The sequence below is a fragment of the Dissoconium aciculare genome (genome assembly GCF_010015565.1).
Source record: "Dissoconium aciculare CBS 342.82 unplaced genomic scaffold K489scaffold_3, whole genome shotgun sequence".
NCBI classification, from domain to species: Eukaryota; Fungi; Ascomycota; class Dothideomycetes; order Mycosphaerellales; family Dissoconiaceae; genus Dissoconium; species Dissoconium aciculare.
The window spans coordinates 698665-717027 of record NW_022984953.1 but is presented as its reverse complement, the minus strand read 5'-3'; the positions used below and the strand labels follow the sequence as shown (position 1 = coordinate 717027).

The window sequence follows — 18363 nt, the reverse complement described above, 5'->3', positions numbered from 1 at the left end:
GTTGGGGTAGAGGCAACCCTTAATGGAGAGTCTCAAACATGTTGATCTTTCGCGAACTTGATGTCCACAAGACGTTTGATCAACGTATGAGGCGAGCTTTTGCGTGTTCCGACGTCTTCTCGCTTCGCGGAGAATCGGAACTGGTTGCTGCCGCCCTCTGACCTTGAGGCTTTAAACCATATCCCGCGGTTCGCTGGATGTTGACTCTGCAGAGTGCGGAAAGTACGATGCTTCCAAACCGTCATAAAATGTGCGCATTCGGCGGTATTCAGCTCATCTGTGGTAATAATGCATGATTAGTGTCGTCTGAGACGAAGGTGATCGGCAAACGACTGGTTGTCCGTCACATATTCGTCAACCAGCTTGTGAACGAAAGAGGGCATACGGACCGCTAAACGATCACGCGATGCTGTTGCAACCAGCTCACAAATATTGTACGCATGTTACAGCGGGAACACAGCTTCTGATGTCGATCATGTAATACGAACAACGAAATCTTAATCAAAACCCCCTGAGCTCATAGCTGCTGCTGAGTTGACTGACCCATCGCTATTTTGAACATCTAACTATTGGATCATAATCGTGTCAGACTTCCCCAGAAGGCACACGACATGCCTGGCAGACGACCAGTCAGTACAAACGACATCGAGGCCATTCGGCAGATTTTGTCAAATACGCAAACCAGGATAATCACCCCGTCAGACCAAGACTATGCAGACTCGATTCATTCCTGGTCGCGAGCGGCGGAAAAGCCATCTGGAGTTAGCATCCTGCCAGCATCGGTCGAAGATGTATCGAAAGTAGTCAGGTATGCCAACGACAATGGCATTGATCTCGCGGTCAAAGGTGGTGGTCACTCCACCTCTGGTGCAAGTAGCACCGATGGTGGTATCTTGATCAACCTCAAGTCAATGCGCAAGGTCACAATCGATCCCTCGTCGCGCCACATCTTCGTCCAAGGCGGATGTCTGTGGATGGATGTCGACGCTGCCGCCTGGGAACACGGCCTCGCCACCGTCGGCGGGACAGTCGCCGACACCGGCGTGGGTGGCCTGGCGCTCGGGGGAGGATACGGTCATCTGACCGGGAAGCATGGCCTGGTCATTGACAACATCGTCCAGGTGACGGTGGTCGTGGCGAATGGCGAGATCCTCACAGCCAACAAGCAGGAGAATGCCGAGCTCTTCTGGGGCCTCCTCGGTGCCGGACAGAATTTCGGCGTGGCGACCGAGTTTGTGTTCCAGGGCTACCCACAGGGCGACATTTACGCTGGGACTCTTGCGTACGCAGCCACGAAGGAAAATATCGAGGCGGTCGTGGCAGCTGCCAACGAGCTGTACGAGGTGAATCTCGAAGCGGAGGGAGGTCCAAGGGCAAAGTCCAGAGGACAAACTGGCACTCTGATTGCTCTCGTCAAGTCTCCCGACGGCAGTGGTCAGACCCTCCTGCTCCTGATGGTCTCGTGTGTTGCCGCCGGAGCCGAGGCCACCGGGAAACAACTGTTTGCGCCGTTCTTCGCACTGAATCCACTTCTGAACGATGTCGCTGTGCGTCCCTATCCTCACGTCAACAATCTCGTTCCCAACCTACAAGGCATGCGTTGTAGTCTCAAGGGCGCTGCGACGATCCTCCCTCTGCGAGCTGATTTCGTCGGTCAAGTCCGCGCGAAATTCGACGAGTTCGTGGAGAGCACTCCGGACGCCAAGGGATCTCTGATTGCATTCGAGATGTACGATGCCTGTGCGGTGATGGCGCGCCAGGACAACGGCAGCTTCGCAAATCGCGGGTGGCATCTCAATGCATTAATCTCGCCGCAATGGGAGAAGGCAGAAAACGATACAGTCTGCCGACAATGGGCGCGCGATATCGCTGGGCTGTTCAGGGAGGAGCTAGAAAGTAAGGGCGTGAATGTGGGTAGCAAGGACGGCGTGGAGGGAGGCGTGGGAGCGCGAGGTGAGAAGGGAGCGGTATTGCTATATGGCAACTACGATCTCGACGAGGTCTCGAGGGACGTGTTCGGAGCGAACTATGCTCGCTTGCAGGCGATCAAAGCGAGATATGATCCTGGCAACCTGTTTGATAAGTTGTTTGCCGTTCAGCCTCTTGTCACTTGATGTAGCCACGTAGAATATTCGTCAATTCGTACAGTGCGAGTGGCCATAATATGAACATTTCATTTTAAATAAACGCCCTCGTGATATGCATTAGCGTTTCGTCATGAACTCAATCCCGGAAGCATTTCAGACCCAATCAACGCCGTCTTTACCGTTCAACCATGCTGAGAATTTGCACACGATTCGCATTTCCGTCAATGGGCCTCCTTGGCATTGCTCGCTCTTTCCTTTTCCTGCCTACCTCCACGACGTTTCATACCCTCGAGTTTCTTCACCAACGAGTCATGAAGCTTCTGATGTCCTGCCCAAGATTCTTGCCAACGGCGCAGCCTCAAGCACGCGATGACAGCAGTGCCGACGGAGCGAAGTGTTGGCCGTGATTTCGGAAGTTGTTGTTGTTGTTGTCCCGAGGATATCAATGCGGCAGCAGGTGTCGGGATACCCATGTCAGACAGCAGGCGGAGATCGGCTTGGTTGCTGTTACGCATTTCTCGTTAGTTTCAAAATTCGCAGGTGTGCAGTCAGAGTTCACGGCGATGAATGAGGGAGGAGCAGGAACTTACCAAGCGCTGTACATCTCCACCTGCAGCATGAACCATTTCTTTACGAAGCTTAGATCCGCACGGAACCCCTCTTCTCTGGCGCATCGAGCGCGAAGGTATTGGATTTGTCGGACCAATCCACGCAATTCTCCCTCGTGTCGTTTCTCAAGTGCTTGAATGTGTTGTTGCTGTCGAGCGAGTTCCTCGGTGCTCTTTGCATCGTTGTTGATACTGTTCCTCTGTGTCTTGATCTTGCCTCGCAGCTCGGCCTCTCGGGCGAGCGAAGCAGATAGTCTCGCTTCTCTCTCGCCAAGCTGTGCCTGAAGCGCCTGTAACTCAAGATCCGCATCGTCGAGTTGCGCGAGGAGATCCTGACGTTCGAAGCGAAGCGTGTCGTCGGCTGCTGCAGTGGACGATGCAGTCGTCTGCACCTTTCGGAGACGGGCACGAAGCTCTGTTTCCTTACGCATAGCAGCCTCGAGCAGGCCGTCCTTCTCCGTGATATCAAGTTGAAGGCGTTCCAGGTCTGCGGACGCGATGCGCAATTGTCCGCGTAATTCAGCTTCGCGACGAGCATGACCGGTAGCACTGCCAGTGCGATCCTGAACCTGGTTTTCGAGATCTGTGAGACGGGCTTGGGCATCGCTGAGAGTCTTAGATTGCGCGCGCAGTTTTCGCTCTTTGTCCAAAGATTCCCTCAAGCGGGCCTCGAGATCCAGAACTTGCGACTGCAAGTCTTCAACGTCAGCGAGCGCGACATCAAGTTGTTCCTGCACTAGGCTACTGCTTTCTTTCCGTGTGCTGCTCTTTGCTTGTACAGCTGCGAGGCGATCTCGACGATCGAGTTCGATTTGTAGTTGCTCGGCTTCAATCTTGGATTTCTTGAGTAGTTCATGAAGATCGGAGCGTTCTGCCGCGATGGTCTTTTCCTGCTGGAGATACTCTAGCTCACTCTGTAGCGTCTCAACCTTGTCCTGCAGGCTCGCCAATTTCCTTTCTGACTCACGTAATTTTTGTCGCAGGTCGTTTCGTTCGCGGATCGGCGTGCCGCTTGTCTTCGCCGCGACGGCCTCGTTGAGTTCTGTTTCGAGGCGTTCGATTTGTGATTTTTGAGCATCTCGTTCACTCTCCACCGCCACCAACTTGTGCCGAAGCTCATTGCGCTCACGCACTGGAGTTCCATTCTCCTTGAAACGCCTAGCAGCCTGAGATTCTGTCTCAAGCTCACGCACACGCGAGTGCAATACGCCGTTGGCCGCCTGGAGGTCTTCTAAATTGGTCTCTAGAACAAGAATCTCATCCTCGAGCCCTTGCTGGGCTTCCATATGTTTCTGCTCCAACGAGGCTTGCAAGGTCGCGAGTTGTTGGCGCGCACTTTCCGCATCGCCCTGACCACTCAAACGTGCCAAGTTGAGCTCTTGTTCGAGTTGCTTGACATCCCGCTGTCGCTGCTCGACAGCTTCTCGGAGCCTGACTTGAAGTTGATCCAGTTCGCTTTCCAGCGCCCGTATCTGGCCTCGAGAGGTCGTCAGCTCCCGATCCTGGCGATCCAAAAGATTCTGATCGCGGCCATTAGCCTCGACGCGCTCGCGGAGATTCTCGAGTTTATGTTTGAGGGCTGCATTCTCGTTCTCAGTGCTTTGCAACTGGGCATCGAGTTCGTCCAGTTCAGCTTCCTTCTCCAGCTCAAGCTTTTGCATCTGTTGCTGCAATTTGCGGACCTCATCTGCCTGCTGCTTAATGAGACTGTCCTTCTTGGAGGGCGTCTCCATGGCCCCAAGGCGAGATTTGAGGCTGGTGAGATGCTGGCTCTGATCTTGAACCTCGCGGTCACGAGTCTTCAGCTGAGCCTGCAGCGTTTGGACTAACTCCTCTTGTCTGCGAAGTTGAGACTTGTCACTAGAAGTCATTGTTTCCATGCGATTCTGAAGTGTTTGGAGTTCCATTTCGCGGGCCTCAATCAGCCCATCTTTTTCTTTGAGCTTGGCTTGAGTACTGGTAGTTAGGGAATTGAGCTTCTCTTTTGTGTCGCTCAGTTGTTGCTCCAAGTCGCGTGCAGTCTGTGACCGCCCGCGCGATGCCTCATCTCGCTCTGACTCGGCAGCACGAAGCTTCCGATGTAGATCTGCTAGTTCGTCGTCGCGCTCTTCGATAATGCGGATCTTATCGCGAAGTTGGCTGTCTCTGTCTCGGATGGCAAGGTCTTTCTCGTTCAGGCGTGCGTCCGTCTGCTGCGCCTCGGCGTCCCAGCTACCTCGTGCAGTGCTCAGGCGATCCTGAAGAGCTCTTATCTCTCCATCCTTGTCTGCGAGCTCACGTTGCGCCATACGGAGCTCGTCACCGCGTTGTCGCAATTCAGCGGCATGAGTCTCCGTTGTAGATTGCATGCGTTTCTCGTACGCACGCATCTGCTCCTTGAACTCATCCAAGGCCAGCACTCTGTCACGCAATTGATTCTCGAGCTCAGAAACATCGGCGCGAAGCTTCTTCGACGACTGCTCCTTGTCATCACCGTTTCGGATGCGCTCCTGCAGCTCAGTGATTTGTGATTCCTTGGCCTTGATTTCGTCATCTCTTGCCTTAGCCTCGGCTTCCAGATCGTCAATGTCCTGTTGCATCTGCTCAACATGCTCAGCAGTCTCTTGAGCGGCTCGAAACTTGGCCTCGAGATCTTCCATCTTCTCTTCCTGCTCCTCCAACTTTCTCTCCCGTTCCCGGAGCTCTGCCTGCAAATCATCCATATCCTCTTTCAACTGAGCAACATCATCAAAATCGTTTCCGCCGCCTTCTTCGGCGCGTTGAAGGCTCTCCTTGAGCTCGATTAGCTGTTCATCTCGCTCCTCCACTTGACGCTCTCGATCGCGGAGGTCAGCTTCGAGGTCCAGTATTTCATCTCGTAGTTGTTGCAATTTGTCGTCATTGACTTGTGACCTCTCTGCCAATTCCAGTTTCTCACGGATACCTTCAAGTTCCTGCTCACGCTCATCTGCAATCTTTTGACTCTCCTCTGCAAGTTTCTGCAAGCGGTCGAACTCTTCTTGGTCACGTTCGCTTCCGTGTCGCTTCTTAACCTTCTCCTGGTATTCCTTCAAATGCATGCGATATTCCTCCAACTGGTATTCGGCCTCTTGTAGACGCTTGCGCTGTCGCTTGAGATCGATTTCTAGCTCCGCTTTGTTCGTCTTAAGATCCACATTCTCTTTGAGCGTATTTTGATGGAACTCGTTTCCAGACTTTCGCAGCGCCTCTTCCAGGTAGTAGATTTTCAATTTTAGACTGAAATTGTCCTTCTGTATTTGATCGAGCTTAGCCTCCTGGTCCCGCAAAGAGAGCACATTTCCCTGCTCAAGTATCCCTCCTGCGCGATCAGGAAGCTGTGGGATAGGCGTCGAGTCGATCATTGAAGAGCTAACATCTGCCGGTCCCATCATAGTAGTCTCCTTCCCAATCGAGCTGCTGGTGTGATCCGGTTCCAACATCGAACTATTCACAGGTAGACCGGGCGTAGCGCGACTGCCGTAACTCATGCGCAGACCCGCCGGCGTTTTGAGAATGCCAATATTCTCAGAATTTTCCTTCTCCTCTATGAAGCTCTGGTGTATGAGCTGCGTGCGACGGGCACTCTTGAGTAATGGCGTAAATTCTTGCTTTCCAGCCGGGTTGCGCTTGTCCAGCAGCGCATTGCGTGGCCGAGGAGTCCGTGTCGCTTGTGTGTTTCCTCGTAAGCCGCGCATCTGATTGCGCAGGTCCTGCGCCGGGTTCTTCGACGGCGACTGGAATGGCTGTACAAAAGACATGTCGAGGTTGTGTTTCGCGGGACTCAAGTTCGTGACATCCCCTCGCTCGGTCGTCGGTGTGTCGATGTAATTATGCGCCATGATGGGCAGCAACAGTCCCGAGGAGGTACTGAGATTGTAAGTGCATGCAATGTGTGGTGCCTGTGTTGTTGAAGAATAATATTGAAATCGCGTGTGTTATGGCGTACTACGTGTAGCACTTAAGTCACGTAAATGGGCAAGCGTGTTGTCAGATGTAAACATCCGGATTGAGCTCTGGAATTTGACAACGCCACTAGTTGTGGCGCTGTTGCGCCACAACCACGTTATGTTTCTTCACACTCCCGGTATTGCACTTCAACGATTTGCGCTTTCATGAAATGGATCAACAGGAAGATGATGGTCTGAAATGGTTCGGTGAAGGATTTGACGGCTTTCCCAAGAGATTGCCAGACGATTGCGTGGAGTATCAGATTTATCTTGTCGAGACTGAATCAAAATCATTCAGCACTGTTCAATCGAGATTCAACGAGATACTGAAATTTGTCAATGCGCTGAAGAAGAAATATCTGATTGATTACATCTGGCAACGGGATGGATTTAATCTGACACTGAAATCAGGATCAGATGGCCATCATACGCCGACAACAGATGGCGAGAAGCCCCGGTCGCATGTTCCGCCTCATTTACATGGACGCACAAATTTTGGTGACTCAATAGCTGATGAATGGCTCATTGTATTCTTACTGCTAGAAACCAGCAAGAGATTCGAAGATACTTGGATCCGTGTCTACGACACCGATGGGGAATTTCTGCTCATTGAAGCAGCGGCAGCTCTCCCAAAATGGCTCAACCCAGAGATTGCAGAGAATCGTGTCTGGATCAACAAAGGAAACCTGAAACTGATCAAGATTATTTCCAGTGATGTTACAAACAACATCACTCTATCCGATGCTTTGAATACGCTCCAAGAGTCTCCCGGAAACCTCCTGGTCGATGGCACAATTCAATCTGCGGCGTTTGATCGTCTCGAAGATTATCCTGCCGCAATCACAAAATCGTTTCATACATCGCGTACTGTCCTGCCCCGACGGGTAGCGTGGCTGCTGCACCGAAACACTTCTTTCATATCATCTGCCGTAGAAGCCTTCTATCTTCGGGATCCCATCAGCTTAAAGCCGTTGTCTAGCAAAGATTTATCGACCTTATCATTTCCTCCGGAGGACTTTGTCACGGTCAGCGTAAAATACACGAAGGTCGGCTTTGCCCAGCTTCGCGGTCAGATTTTCGCGCCACCGCCGTCATGGGTTGGCCTTGCACCAAGAGTGCAGAGAGACGAAAAGGCAGCCATGGGCATGAAAGTCGCCTGCGGAATGGAAATGCTGGTGTCAGATCCGCAGCGACAAGATGACAAAGCTGTTCGGGAAATCAGAATCCTTATGGAGGATCTCGAATCGGGCGAGGAGAAGCTTCCTGCGGACGACGAGATTCGGACGTGGCAGGATGTCGAAGACGATGAGAGCTGGCTCGATGTGGATTATGCTGAATTCGCGAAGGAACTTGATGGGAAGAATGCAAGCGGTTCAGCCGGGGAACCAAAGGGATTCGGTGACGAATCTGCGCAATCAAACTTGCGTAAGATGGTGTCCCGATTTGAGGAATTCCTGGACGATGACGGAGCAGGCGCGGAGGGTGTGGACGAGATGGACAACGATGATGACAGCAGTGCATCGGACAGCAACGACAGTGATGATAGCCCGAGTGACTGGATTGACGAAGTTGAACATGAAGCACGCCAATCTGAGCCAGTTAACGCGCAGACCGGTGCTGGATCAGCAACTCAAAAGGCTTCATCTGAGCGAGCTGAAAAGCAACCCCATTGGGATTCACATCTTGCAAGCGTCGAATTTGAGAAGGCAATCTCTGATATTCGTGGCATGACTGAAGACGAAATCAAGACAAGTGGACTGCTAGATGAAGCAAGAAAGCTGGCGCTCGAGGACCGCGAATATGAAAAGCAGCACGATGACACCGAGTCTCTCAACGAGGAGGATGGTTTGCAAGAGATCATGGCACTCATGGAGAAAGAAATTCAAGCGCGGAAAGCGCGAGCTACTCAGGAACATGGCAAAAGCAAAGCCACTCAGAAGCCATTTTTCGGCCCTGAACGTCCGCCGCACATGTTGCCAGCGAAAGCCAAAAACCCCGATCGTTCTGTGTCCAAAAGTGTCAGAATCAATGTGCAGCGCACAGAGGACGATTCAGAGGAGGATATTGATCTCCCGCCTCTATCATCAGATGAGGAGGATTATAATGACCTCGATGCACCCGGTCAGGAAGACTACAATCACGTAAATCTCAACCTCGCCAAGAATCTCCTCGAAAGTTTCAAGGGCCAGGCAGGTTTGCCAGGGCCGGCTGGTAACCTCATGCGTGCGATGGGCATGAATGGAATGATGCCTCGAGATGCTGACGATGCTATCGATGCGGAGCGATGAATGACGCGACATGATCAGGAGTATGGATGTTGGACACAAGCTTGCAAGGAGTCTTTGTATTCTCGTTGACATTGGTCGAGCTCACGATTGATGGGGAAGACAGTCATGTCTGGAGATCCATGCAAATCGTTACAGGGACCTCACTCGTTGCAGTCCAGACGGCAGTTCGTACATAAATGGGAGCGTGGTCGAACACCGAATTGCAAAGTCGATACCGAGCTGCCCATGATTCCCTTGGGGTATCTGATTGAAACAGGTGAAGGCTTCATTGTGTACACGGCTCTAGGCTTCCTCGTTGAACGCAGACGTGTTCGAGTACTATGCTATGCCGTCGGTCAGTACGACGAATGCTCTCCTGTTATTTGCGAGGTGAGAGTCGACTCCTCGGCGGAGATTATGAGGATGAAAGACGGGTCATTTAAGCCGGACACTGATGAACCCGAAAGGTAGATTCTGCAAGGGCGCAGGTGCAATAATGTACAACCGCTGTGTATCAGCCGGAGGGCACGCTGCGAAGAAAATCTAGGTACAAGGTCCCATGTGCGTTCAGGACTGCCACCCGTGAGTGGTGCCTTGCTGTTGCAAATCCACATAAGAGAGCATTGTGTTCGCCTTGGACTGAAGTGTCGGTATGATGACGATTACTTGTATATACCTGGACGCCCGAATGTCGATACCTACTGTACCTGGATTGGCTCGTGCGGCGGGCGGAAGAACCGTGCTCAACCTTTCCGAACGGATTTCCTCCGTTTTCCCCTGAGCCCTGCGGGCCAAGCCTGTGATTACGCGGTCTTGCCTGGCTGACGCACCCAGGATCGGAGTTCACCAAACCTGAGGGCTAACGTCAATAAGAACGGAAAGAGACGTTCCATCATGACCACATATGAGCTACTGTGTCTTGCCGCGGGAGATCAAAGTCGACAAAGACGTGAATCTTGGAATCAAATTGTCACCTTCCAAATAATGTGGATAGTGTCGACATGGAGAAGATCATGACGTGATCGTCGACGGCGCAGTCTCTGACATTCCTTAAAATCATCTCAAAAAGGCCAGATAATGTTATGTAGCGTGAACGACGTGTCTAGACGCAGCGACGCATCATCCAATTCGGCGGCACACGCCAGACGCGTTGCCCAATTTGTCAAGATGAACGTTGTGGGTCAAAAAACCTTGAAATTGACCGTTCCTATTAGGCACGCATCCAGAACGACGTTGTGCTTTGACAGTGTTCCAGGACAAGCCAGTACACAGTTCTGCTGAGTGGTCAGAGGTCGAGATGACGATGGCTCAGTAGCGTATGAACGCAGGTCGAGCGCCGTGAGACCGAAGTCCATGATCGCAATACTGCCGGATACTGGCGGCGGAATTCTGGGAGGACGATATAGGATATATGGACAACTGGATTGGTGGCGCTCAACGAGCGAGGATAGTCAGCCCAGCAAACGCCCCCTGTTTTCCCTTTTCGTGAACAGCGCGGCAGCTTGCTGGGATGTGCGCCCGGCGTATGTCACTAGGTGAACAGTCTTAACACACGCGAGGACACCTGCGTATCGCAACGAAATTTTCGACCTGCATCCGACTGCGAAAGCGAGAGGTCATGCATAATTTATGTCATCAAGCAGGGAAAGCGAGGACGATGCTCTGAATGTTCTGTGTGTGCAAATGGTTGAAGCTGCATGTCGATGGTAGTTTGATGCCCAGACCAACAATAACAGTCCCCGGATCCATCGTGCGCAGCACCCGGACACGTCGGAATTGGCTACGAGGCTGCCGAGAATAGTTCCCAGCATCGTACAGCATGACGAATTTGGTAGGGGTCAAGTCGTCGAACAATTCAACTTCCAGGCTGATGACATCTCTGCCGCGGTAGAGGTTCAGGAAATGCTCAGTGGGGAAAAAGGCTGAGACAGCCACCTCTTGCTGCGAGTGACGACCTTGGAACCTACGGCCTTTCTCCTGATGATTAGTGCCCGAGGCTACTGCCAGGTACCACCTGGGCTAGAGGAGGAAGACTTCCTCATCCGCCTGCAGGTGCAGGTATGTACACGCTACTTTTGCTGCACACACGACACAATCGTTTCATGTCGTGTGCTCATGTTGAATAACGAGGGACCGACGCACTGTACACGCAGCACAGCGTCCAACTCTCTGCTTCGCCAGGTGACTGTAGGAGTGACTTACCACAGATAATCGAGGCAGAAACAGGTGCGACCGGTGTAAACTTTTAGATTCGTTGGTGTCGCCGCGCGGCTGAAAGGCAACGAGCGATTCCATCTGTCTGTGCCTGCCTGCAGTGGGCTTGAGACAAGGTGTGCAATGTACTGGAGGTAGATTGCCCTGCACAATCCGAGCCGTGCTGTCTCGACTATCTATTCATACTCCTGCTAGAAGCCCTTCCAAGTGTGCTGCTACTATACTGTACTGCCCTGGATTCCCGAAGGTCGTATGTCTTGTTCCTGGAGGAGTTTAGAGAAAGGGAGGGACAAGTGTATTACTCAGTAGTACCGCCGCCAGATTGGTGCGGTGCCCCCAGGTGGTTTCGTTTCAACTCGACGGGGGTCCGTGCCCTCACACGATCACGTCGACTGCGCGACCGGCGACCCGCTCACTAAAACAAATAGATCATTTTAGTGCCAATTTCCAGTGCGAATAGGTTCATCCCATACATTACTTCACCCCTCTCGCCGCCCATACAGCAGCAGTATCACGCGCAGACATGTAGTGACAATCTCGACGACCTGATATTGAGATGTGCGCCAAAGGAGATGCACGGAACACACTGCACACGTACAGTATGGGATAACGTAGTGACCGGGGCAACCCATTCTTCGTCTCCCTCGTTCATCATCCATCCAGAACGCACCTCAGGCAGGAGGACCCGCGGCCGACTGATCGCTAGCCCGGTCTGATCCCCTGTGCCTGGTTTGGGTCGGCCATCCCTCCAGTTTTGTTTGCTTTGGATGAAACGCCCGCGGGTGTGGGTGTGTGTCCTCCCTCCAGGGCTGCATAGTACACCTGCACTGGACTGGACTGGACTCTGTGCTGTGCTGCAGTGTGTGCGTGCGTGTCTGTATATGCACGCAGCAGCAGCCTTCGCGTCTCACTCATTCTCTCTCTCGCTCATCTCTCCCTCTCTCTCTGCCTCGTCGCTCGCCCTTCTCCCCCAACAACCCAGCGACCACCCACAGACACTCCTACACGCACTCTATCCGATCAACGGCTCATCAGCCGGTTCCCTTCGTTTCGCACGACTCTTGGTTTTCCATCATCGTCTTCAACATCATACATTCTCTCGCTCGTGCACACACGCGCCCTATCACGTTCCTTGACACTTCGCATCTTCGACTTGCTTCTTCTCGCCCGACTTCATTTTGATCGACTCCATCTGGTTGTTACGTCTCCATCTTGCGAGTGCTTTTGCGAGCCCGATTGTCGCCTTGCCAACACCTCCGACACCGAACAACGGTACTGCTTGACACATCACGACTCACTTCACCCAGCCACCGGTCTTGTAGGCCTCGGACACTCGTTCTCGCCGAAAATTGGATCATTGAGGGCGATATTTTGGACACAAACACATTCGTTGGTCATCCTAGACCGTGTACGCATCGTCGGAGAAGACTTTGCACTTTAATTACGACACCGAAGGTGCCCCACGGTCATCTCGAAGTGTCTCTCTGGACCATTTCCTTCGTCAGTTTTGCTCACTACGCGTTGCGCTGCTGGCGGCCGCAAACGAAGGTGGGTTTATGTCACTTTCATCCGTGGCATCACGACTCCGGGCGTCGTGCATGCTCCCACAGCCATCACCCAATAGCGCTGCGGGCCTGGTATGCTAACTTTGCTGTGTGTACAGCGCTTTGAATTGGATCCTAGAATTGCCACTTTCGACCACCTTTGATTGCTCTTTTTCAACTTCGCTCCAGAATGCATTTTACCACACGAACAGCCTTCGCGGCTCACGCCCTTGCTGTCGTCTCACTTCTGTCCATAACCGCCTCGGCTGCACCGTCATTCGACGACTCCCCTTCGAAATCCAGCACATTGGGAAAGAGGGATGCCTTGTCCCCTGTTGGCTGCTACTCATCTAGTGAGGGTTTGACCGAGGGGGGGACATATCTCTATCAATCATCCAGCTACTGTGCGCAGTCAATATGTACAGGGCAGCAGTCCGTCATGGGCCTCACGAACGGCAATGACTGCTGGTGTGGTAACGAATTACCTCCGGCCAGCAGCAAGGTTGACGATGCCAAGTGCAATATCGGATGCACAGGATTTGGCACAGCGAAGTGTGAGTATCCTGCGGGAATCGCAAAGTTGTAGCATCGATCACGATGAGCTAATACGTGTGTTCTAGGTGGTGGCAAGGGCTACTTCTCCGTGCTTCTCACGGGTAATGGTCAAGTCGAGGGGGCACAAGACGCAGCAAGTTCATCTTCAAGCTCATCGCCGACCTCTACTCAGCCAGTGCAGATTGTCGTGACCAGCGTTGCGCCTGGCCAGACCGTTGTGGTCACACAGCCCGCCAATGGATCAAGCCCTGCCTCGCACAGTTCTGGCGGTGGAACCAACACAGCCGGTATCGCGGCAGGTGTTGTCGTGGGCATCGTTGTTCTCGCAGCCATCATCGGCGGTGTCTTTTTCTACCTCCGACGGCGCCGTCAATTGGCTGTTGAGGAGGAGCACCGCCAGCGCAGCCAAGTGTCAGATTTCATAGCCGGTGGAGAACGCAAACCTCTCGGCTCCATGTACAGCCACGGCAGCGATGCTCGATTAGACCCCGAGGCCAACGCGCTGAGGAGAAACAGTGTCGGAAGTTTCATGGCAGATGACAGCCAGGACTACTCGAGAAAGATTCTTAGGGTGAGTGATGCCACTGGCGTCCAGTCTCCGAAGCAATAACACTGACCATCGCTTCTCTAGGTTGCCAATCCTGACTCCAGCTAGATTAATCTCGCAACGACCAGGTTCTAAAACTGCGGCGAGGCATGCAAACCTTCATGAAATCGCCGTCAATCTCGTTGTCAACTGTCGCATTGGCTCCCTTCGTTGTACACTCTTGCCCGGGTTGGCAGCCACTCATTCCTAGAAAGGATATGACCCACACGTCTGAATGGTTGTTCTGTTTTGCTCCTACTTTTGAAAAACCAGCATCGTCGCAATGCTGTCGACACTCCTTCAAATCCGTAACGAATAAAGAAAGACTTTCGCTTTTTATCCGACGTTCTTTTTTGCTTTCGACATCGCCCTCATTTCATCTCTTCCTCTGCCCATGGATACGATCTACACTGCCTGTGGTTCGCGGGTACACAGAAGCATGGCATGCAGCTTTCGAGGGGCGCTTCGATTCATCCTTGGCACACCCTTCGCTGCATAAGGATGAATACCGGCGCCCTCGATCAGCAGTCATCATCATGGCCCATGTATATGCGTGCAGGAAAAAGGGACTGTTCCTTGTGCTGTGCCATCACTGCCATGCGACTATGGCTTAGAGCACAAAGGGGAAGGGTGGGATGAGGGAGTTTCTTCTTCAGGTTCAGGGTTTTGGGTCGGTCGGGTAGTGAGAAAAGGAGTGACCGGGGCACTATAGGACAATAGGAAATCGGACTCGTTTCGAAATCTGAACTATCTCGTGATTGCATTTTTTCCTTTCAGTGCAACACTCGTGCACGACTAGGCCTTCTGATGTGAGCGAGTCGTCCCAATAAGGGTTTGGGGGGGTTTCTGGACGATCGCAAGTGAAGGTCTTTTGGCCAGTTCTCCCATCGAAGTTGCGTGATGCTTGATATACAGCAGACACCAGGAAATTAGATGTGCCTCACAGCATGGCCTCGGGCTTCTAGAACGTGTCGACCGCGGTCGATAGACGGCGCTTGACAGGACTTCCGACCCAGACGATGGAATTCCTATTCTACTGTATGATCCACCGAATGAGAAAAGCTGCGAGCACAACGTACTGACACTCAGCCTGGCCTATGCAATCTCTCTACTCTCAAACAACAGGGCGAAGGAGGCAACGTCCTGTCGAGGCAAATGTCGCGTGCTGGAGGCAATGCGCGAGTTCGATTCAGCCATCTTGGTCCATCTACATATTTGTATTGCGGGGACGATTGTCGTGGAATCTGTACAATGTAAGGGTGCATCACCATGGTCCCCGAGCATTTCAGTCGGGTGCTGGTCAGCAGGACAGTGACGCCATCTTCAAGCGACGTACACTTCGAATCTATCATTGCAATCAGCGCTCAAGATCGTGGGCAGAGCGCCGTGCATTCCGTTTCTGCGGCCCTCCTCGCTCACTCGATGGTAGTGTACTTTTGTCTCATGGCCGAACATTCGGGTATCTGGTTGAAGACTAGTTCGGTGGAGTAGCAGACCATCTCTCGTTCTCCGAGCGGAGTTCGACAAGCATTCTGTGAAGCTTATCGACGGATCTTGAGAACACTCATCGTTGAAACATTGCTGATCGACCTTGAGCAAGTGTAATATTGCAACATCGTAGGCTTACAAAATAAATTCATAGGCTGGTGTGAATCTGCACAATAATGTGTCATGATCGGACTGCACGATCTTCACCCAAAAAACTCCCCAAACTCCTAGCTATTTACGAGTATTGTCCTGCGGCGGACTCTATTTCGATACTGCTTCCGGTACGACAGCGTATGTTGGACGAACAAATCTGTAGCAAAGTTGTTAGTGTCTGCTTGCCACGGGGTCTTCGCCTGAGCAACATACCGGTCGCCGTGGTATACGGGGTGTTCCTTTCCGAGCAATTCCTTCTCCATTGTCTGACGAGCGAAGTGTCTCCTGACAGCATCTCGGTCTTCCTCAGCCTGTAGCAGGGGAGTGAGATAGATGCGCGCCCACATCTTTTCGCGCGCAAGCTCGCTGTACACAACATGTTAGTATCCGTCCATGCTGATCCTGAAATTTCAGAGAGTGTCCTACTTGTGCTCGCGGACACCTTGGCCGTATCGCCAGAAGCCGTAGGTCATGATGCCGCCCATAGCCAATAGGTAGTACGCCGGTCGGAAGCCTCGTACAGGCAAGTTTCGGCGGTATTGAACGGATTCATAGCCGCCAGTAGGCGGCATATCTTGAGGCATGATTGCGAGCGGTCCTGTTCGAAGTTGGAATGTTGTTGAATTATTGTACCTCTACTACGCTACACTTCAATGCTAGGTAGCAGTACATGTTGTCGACGAGCATCGCAATGCCGGTCTTGGCGCATGGTCCAAGCGCCCGAGCTTTTCTTCGAATTTGCGTCGGAGCTCCAAAGATTTCATTTGACGAATGCGCGTTCGTACTATGCACCGACGATAGTACGGCAGCACATACGGAAATCACAAATCGAAACACTCGCAATCTGCACTGCGCTTTCAGCGCAATCCTTGACCCATCATGTCGACCGTCAACTATTTGCTGCACGAATCCAGTGTGGGCTATGCAGTTTTCACGGTCAAGCTGCAGTCCGACACCGTCGGTGCTCGTCTGAAGGAGGTGCAAGACTCCCATGCCGACCTTGCAAAGTTTGGAAAGATGGTCCAGTTGGTCTCATTTGCACCATTTCAAGGCGCCAGCCAGGCTTTGGAAAACGCCAATGAGGTCTCCGAAGGTCTTATGAGCGACTACTTGCGCACTGTATTGGAAGCCAACCTGCCCAAAGCAGGCAAGAAGAGCAAGGTCATCTTGGGAGTAGGCGACAAGAACTTGGCAGGAAGCATCAAAGCAGGGTTTTCCGGCATTGATTGTGAGACTCCGGAGACCAGCGAGCTTGCAGGCGATCTCCTCCGTGGTCTTCGTCTTCACGCAGAAAAGTTGCTCAAGGGTCTTCAGACTGGAGATATTTCTCGTGCTCAGCTCGGTCTCGGCCACGCGTACAGTCGTGCCAAGGTCAAGTTCAGCGTGCAGAAAAACGACAACCATATCATCCAGGCGATTGCAACCATTGACCATCTGGACAAGGCCGTCAACACCTTTTCCATGAGAGTCCGCGAGTGGTACGGATGGCATTTCCCCGAATTGGTCCGCATTGTCAGCGACAACCAGCAATACGCAAAATGCGCTCTTTTCATCGGCGACAAGAAATCGCTTACCGAAGACAGCCTGCACGATTTGGCACGCATTGTTGAGGATGACGAGACGATCGCCCGTGCCATCATCGAAGCTGCTCGTATCTCTATGGGTCAAGACTTGACCGAGAATGACATGGAGAACGTCATGCTCTTCGCCAAGCGCACTGCTGAGCTAGCCGCTTACCGCAAAACCCTCGGGAGCTATCTTGTCGCGAAGATGGGCATTGTCGCTCCCAATCTTGCCGCACTCATTGGCGAGACTGTCGGTGCCCGTCTCATTTCACACGCTGGCTCCCTGACCAACCTCGCCAAATACCCTGCTTCGACCGTGCAGATTCTTGGAGCAGAGAAGGCGCTCTTCCGCGCATTGAAGACCAAAGGCAACACACCCAAATATGGTCTCATCTACCACTCCTCGTTCATCGGACGAGCTGGAGCAAAGAACAAGGGAAGAATCTCTCGATTCTTGGCCAACAAAGCGTCCATTGCTTCACGAATCGACAACTTTAGCACGCAGCCTACACGGAGGTTTGGTGAAGCTCTGCGCAACCAAGTTGAGGAGAGGTTAAGATTTTACGATGAGGGAGTCAACCCCACAAAGAACGCAGATGCGATGGTATGTCCTCTATTGCCACTCGATCATCAACGAGATACTAATTGAAATGCTAGACACGAGCCATGGACCTTACTCTTGCAGACATCAACATCGAAGACCCTACAGCCGATGGCGCGGACGAGGAGATCTCCGCACCCGGTGTCACTGCTAAGGCGGTTGAGCAAAAGCAACGCAAGGAGAAGAAGAGCAAGAGCTCAAAGTCCGCCGACGTTGAGATGGTCGATGCCGACGACGAGGAGGCTGCCAAAGCCGCGAAGAAGGCCGCGAAGAAAGCGAAGAGGCTCTCCTCTTCTGCCGACGCAGTCGATGAGGACGCCGTAAAGGCTAAGCTCAAGAAGGACGCCAAGGAGAAGCGCAAGTCAGAGGTGCTGGCAAGCGGCGAGGTGCCTGACGACCAGATCAAGAAGAAGAAGAAGAAGAGCAAGTCGGAGTAGAGCTTTCTTGTAATTTCTGGTCTGGCATGGTGGCGATTCTTTCTTCAAGGTAATCGCAGCGGCGTTTCGAGGCGTTTATTGGGTAGGCATGTTGCCAATGGGCTCACTTGCGTGTCAACAGAATTATGTACAGTCAATCTCATGTATGCGATCGTTGAAAACTGCCAGTTTGCATTTCTACCTAGCAAGAACATCGTCTACGATACAAGTAGTGTTCATTCTGGTGCCGATTTTGGTCATGACAAAATTTTCGTTAAATCTAGGTTCAAAGTCTTCAAAAGACCAATTCTTCCAGCGCTACTAGTACATAT

General features: G+C 52.4%; 7 protein-coding genes across 7 annotated transcripts; 5 read left to right on the top strand and 2 right to left on the bottom strand.

The window, feature by feature from the left end:
- Nucleotides 1-611: 611 nt before the first annotated feature.
- On the top strand, nt 612-2114 carry K489DRAFT_314635 (FAD-binding domain-containing protein; the record flags this gene model as incomplete). Its single annotated transcript, XM_033601028.1, has 2 exons — nt 612-1343; nt 1380-2114. 2 exons carry the CDS (start codon nt 612-614, stop codon nt 2112-2114), a joined length of 1467 nt encoding a protein of 488 aa, XP_033462079.1.
- Nucleotides 1864-6057, bottom strand: K489DRAFT_333571 (uncharacterized protein; the record flags this gene model as incomplete). Its single annotated transcript, XM_033602174.1, has 3 exons — nt 1864-2591; nt 2678-4107; nt 5851-6057. The coding sequence occupies 3 exons, from the start codon at nt 6055-6057 to the stop codon at nt 2309-2311; spliced, it is 1920 nt and encodes a 639-aa protein (XP_033462078.1). The 3' UTR covers nt 1864-2308.
- Nucleotides 6058-6812: 755 nt separating this feature from the next.
- On the top strand, nt 6813-8930 carry K489DRAFT_314889 (SGT1-domain-containing protein; the record flags this gene model as incomplete). The annotated part of the gene is made up of 3 exons (XM_033601051.1): nt 6813-8178; nt 8269-8601; nt 8686-8930. 3 exons carry the CDS (start codon nt 6813-6815, stop codon nt 8928-8930), a joined length of 1944 nt encoding a protein of 647 aa, XP_033462077.1.
- Nucleotides 8931-13004: 4074 nt separating this feature from the next.
- On the top strand, nt 13005-13802 carry K489DRAFT_307324 (uncharacterized protein; the record flags this gene model as incomplete). Its single annotated transcript, XM_033600585.1, has 2 exons — nt 13005-13221; nt 13288-13802. Coding segments are annotated over 2 exons (732 nt in total), but the record flags the coding sequence as incomplete, so codon positions are not given.
- K489DRAFT_147407 (uncharacterized protein) lies at nt 13739-14663 on the top strand. The gene has a single exon (XM_033599194.1). The coding sequence runs from the start codon at nt 13919-13921 to the stop codon at nt 14420-14422; it is 504 nt and encodes a 167-aa protein (XP_033462075.1). The 5' UTR covers nt 13739-13918; the 3' UTR covers nt 14423-14663.
- An 894-nt stretch (nt 14664-15557) lies between these two features.
- Nucleotides 15558-16033, bottom strand: K489DRAFT_387154 (uncharacterized protein; the record flags this gene model as incomplete). Its single annotated transcript, XM_033606297.1, has 3 exons — nt 15558-15606; nt 15663-15815; nt 15876-16033. 3 exons carry the CDS (start codon nt 16031-16033, stop codon nt 15558-15560), a joined length of 360 nt encoding a protein of 119 aa, XP_033462074.1.
- A 189-nt stretch (nt 16034-16222) lies between these two features.
- Nucleotides 16223-18315, top strand: K489DRAFT_352169 (pre-rRNA processing nucleolar protein-like protein Sik1). The gene is made up of 2 exons (XM_033602464.1): nt 16223-17618; nt 17672-18315. The coding sequence occupies exons 1-2, from the start codon at nt 16329-16331 to the stop codon at nt 18050-18052; spliced, it is 1671 nt and encodes a 556-aa protein (XP_033462073.1). The 5' UTR covers nt 16223-16328; the 3' UTR covers nt 18053-18315.
- Nucleotides 18316-18363: the final 48 nt, after the last annotated feature.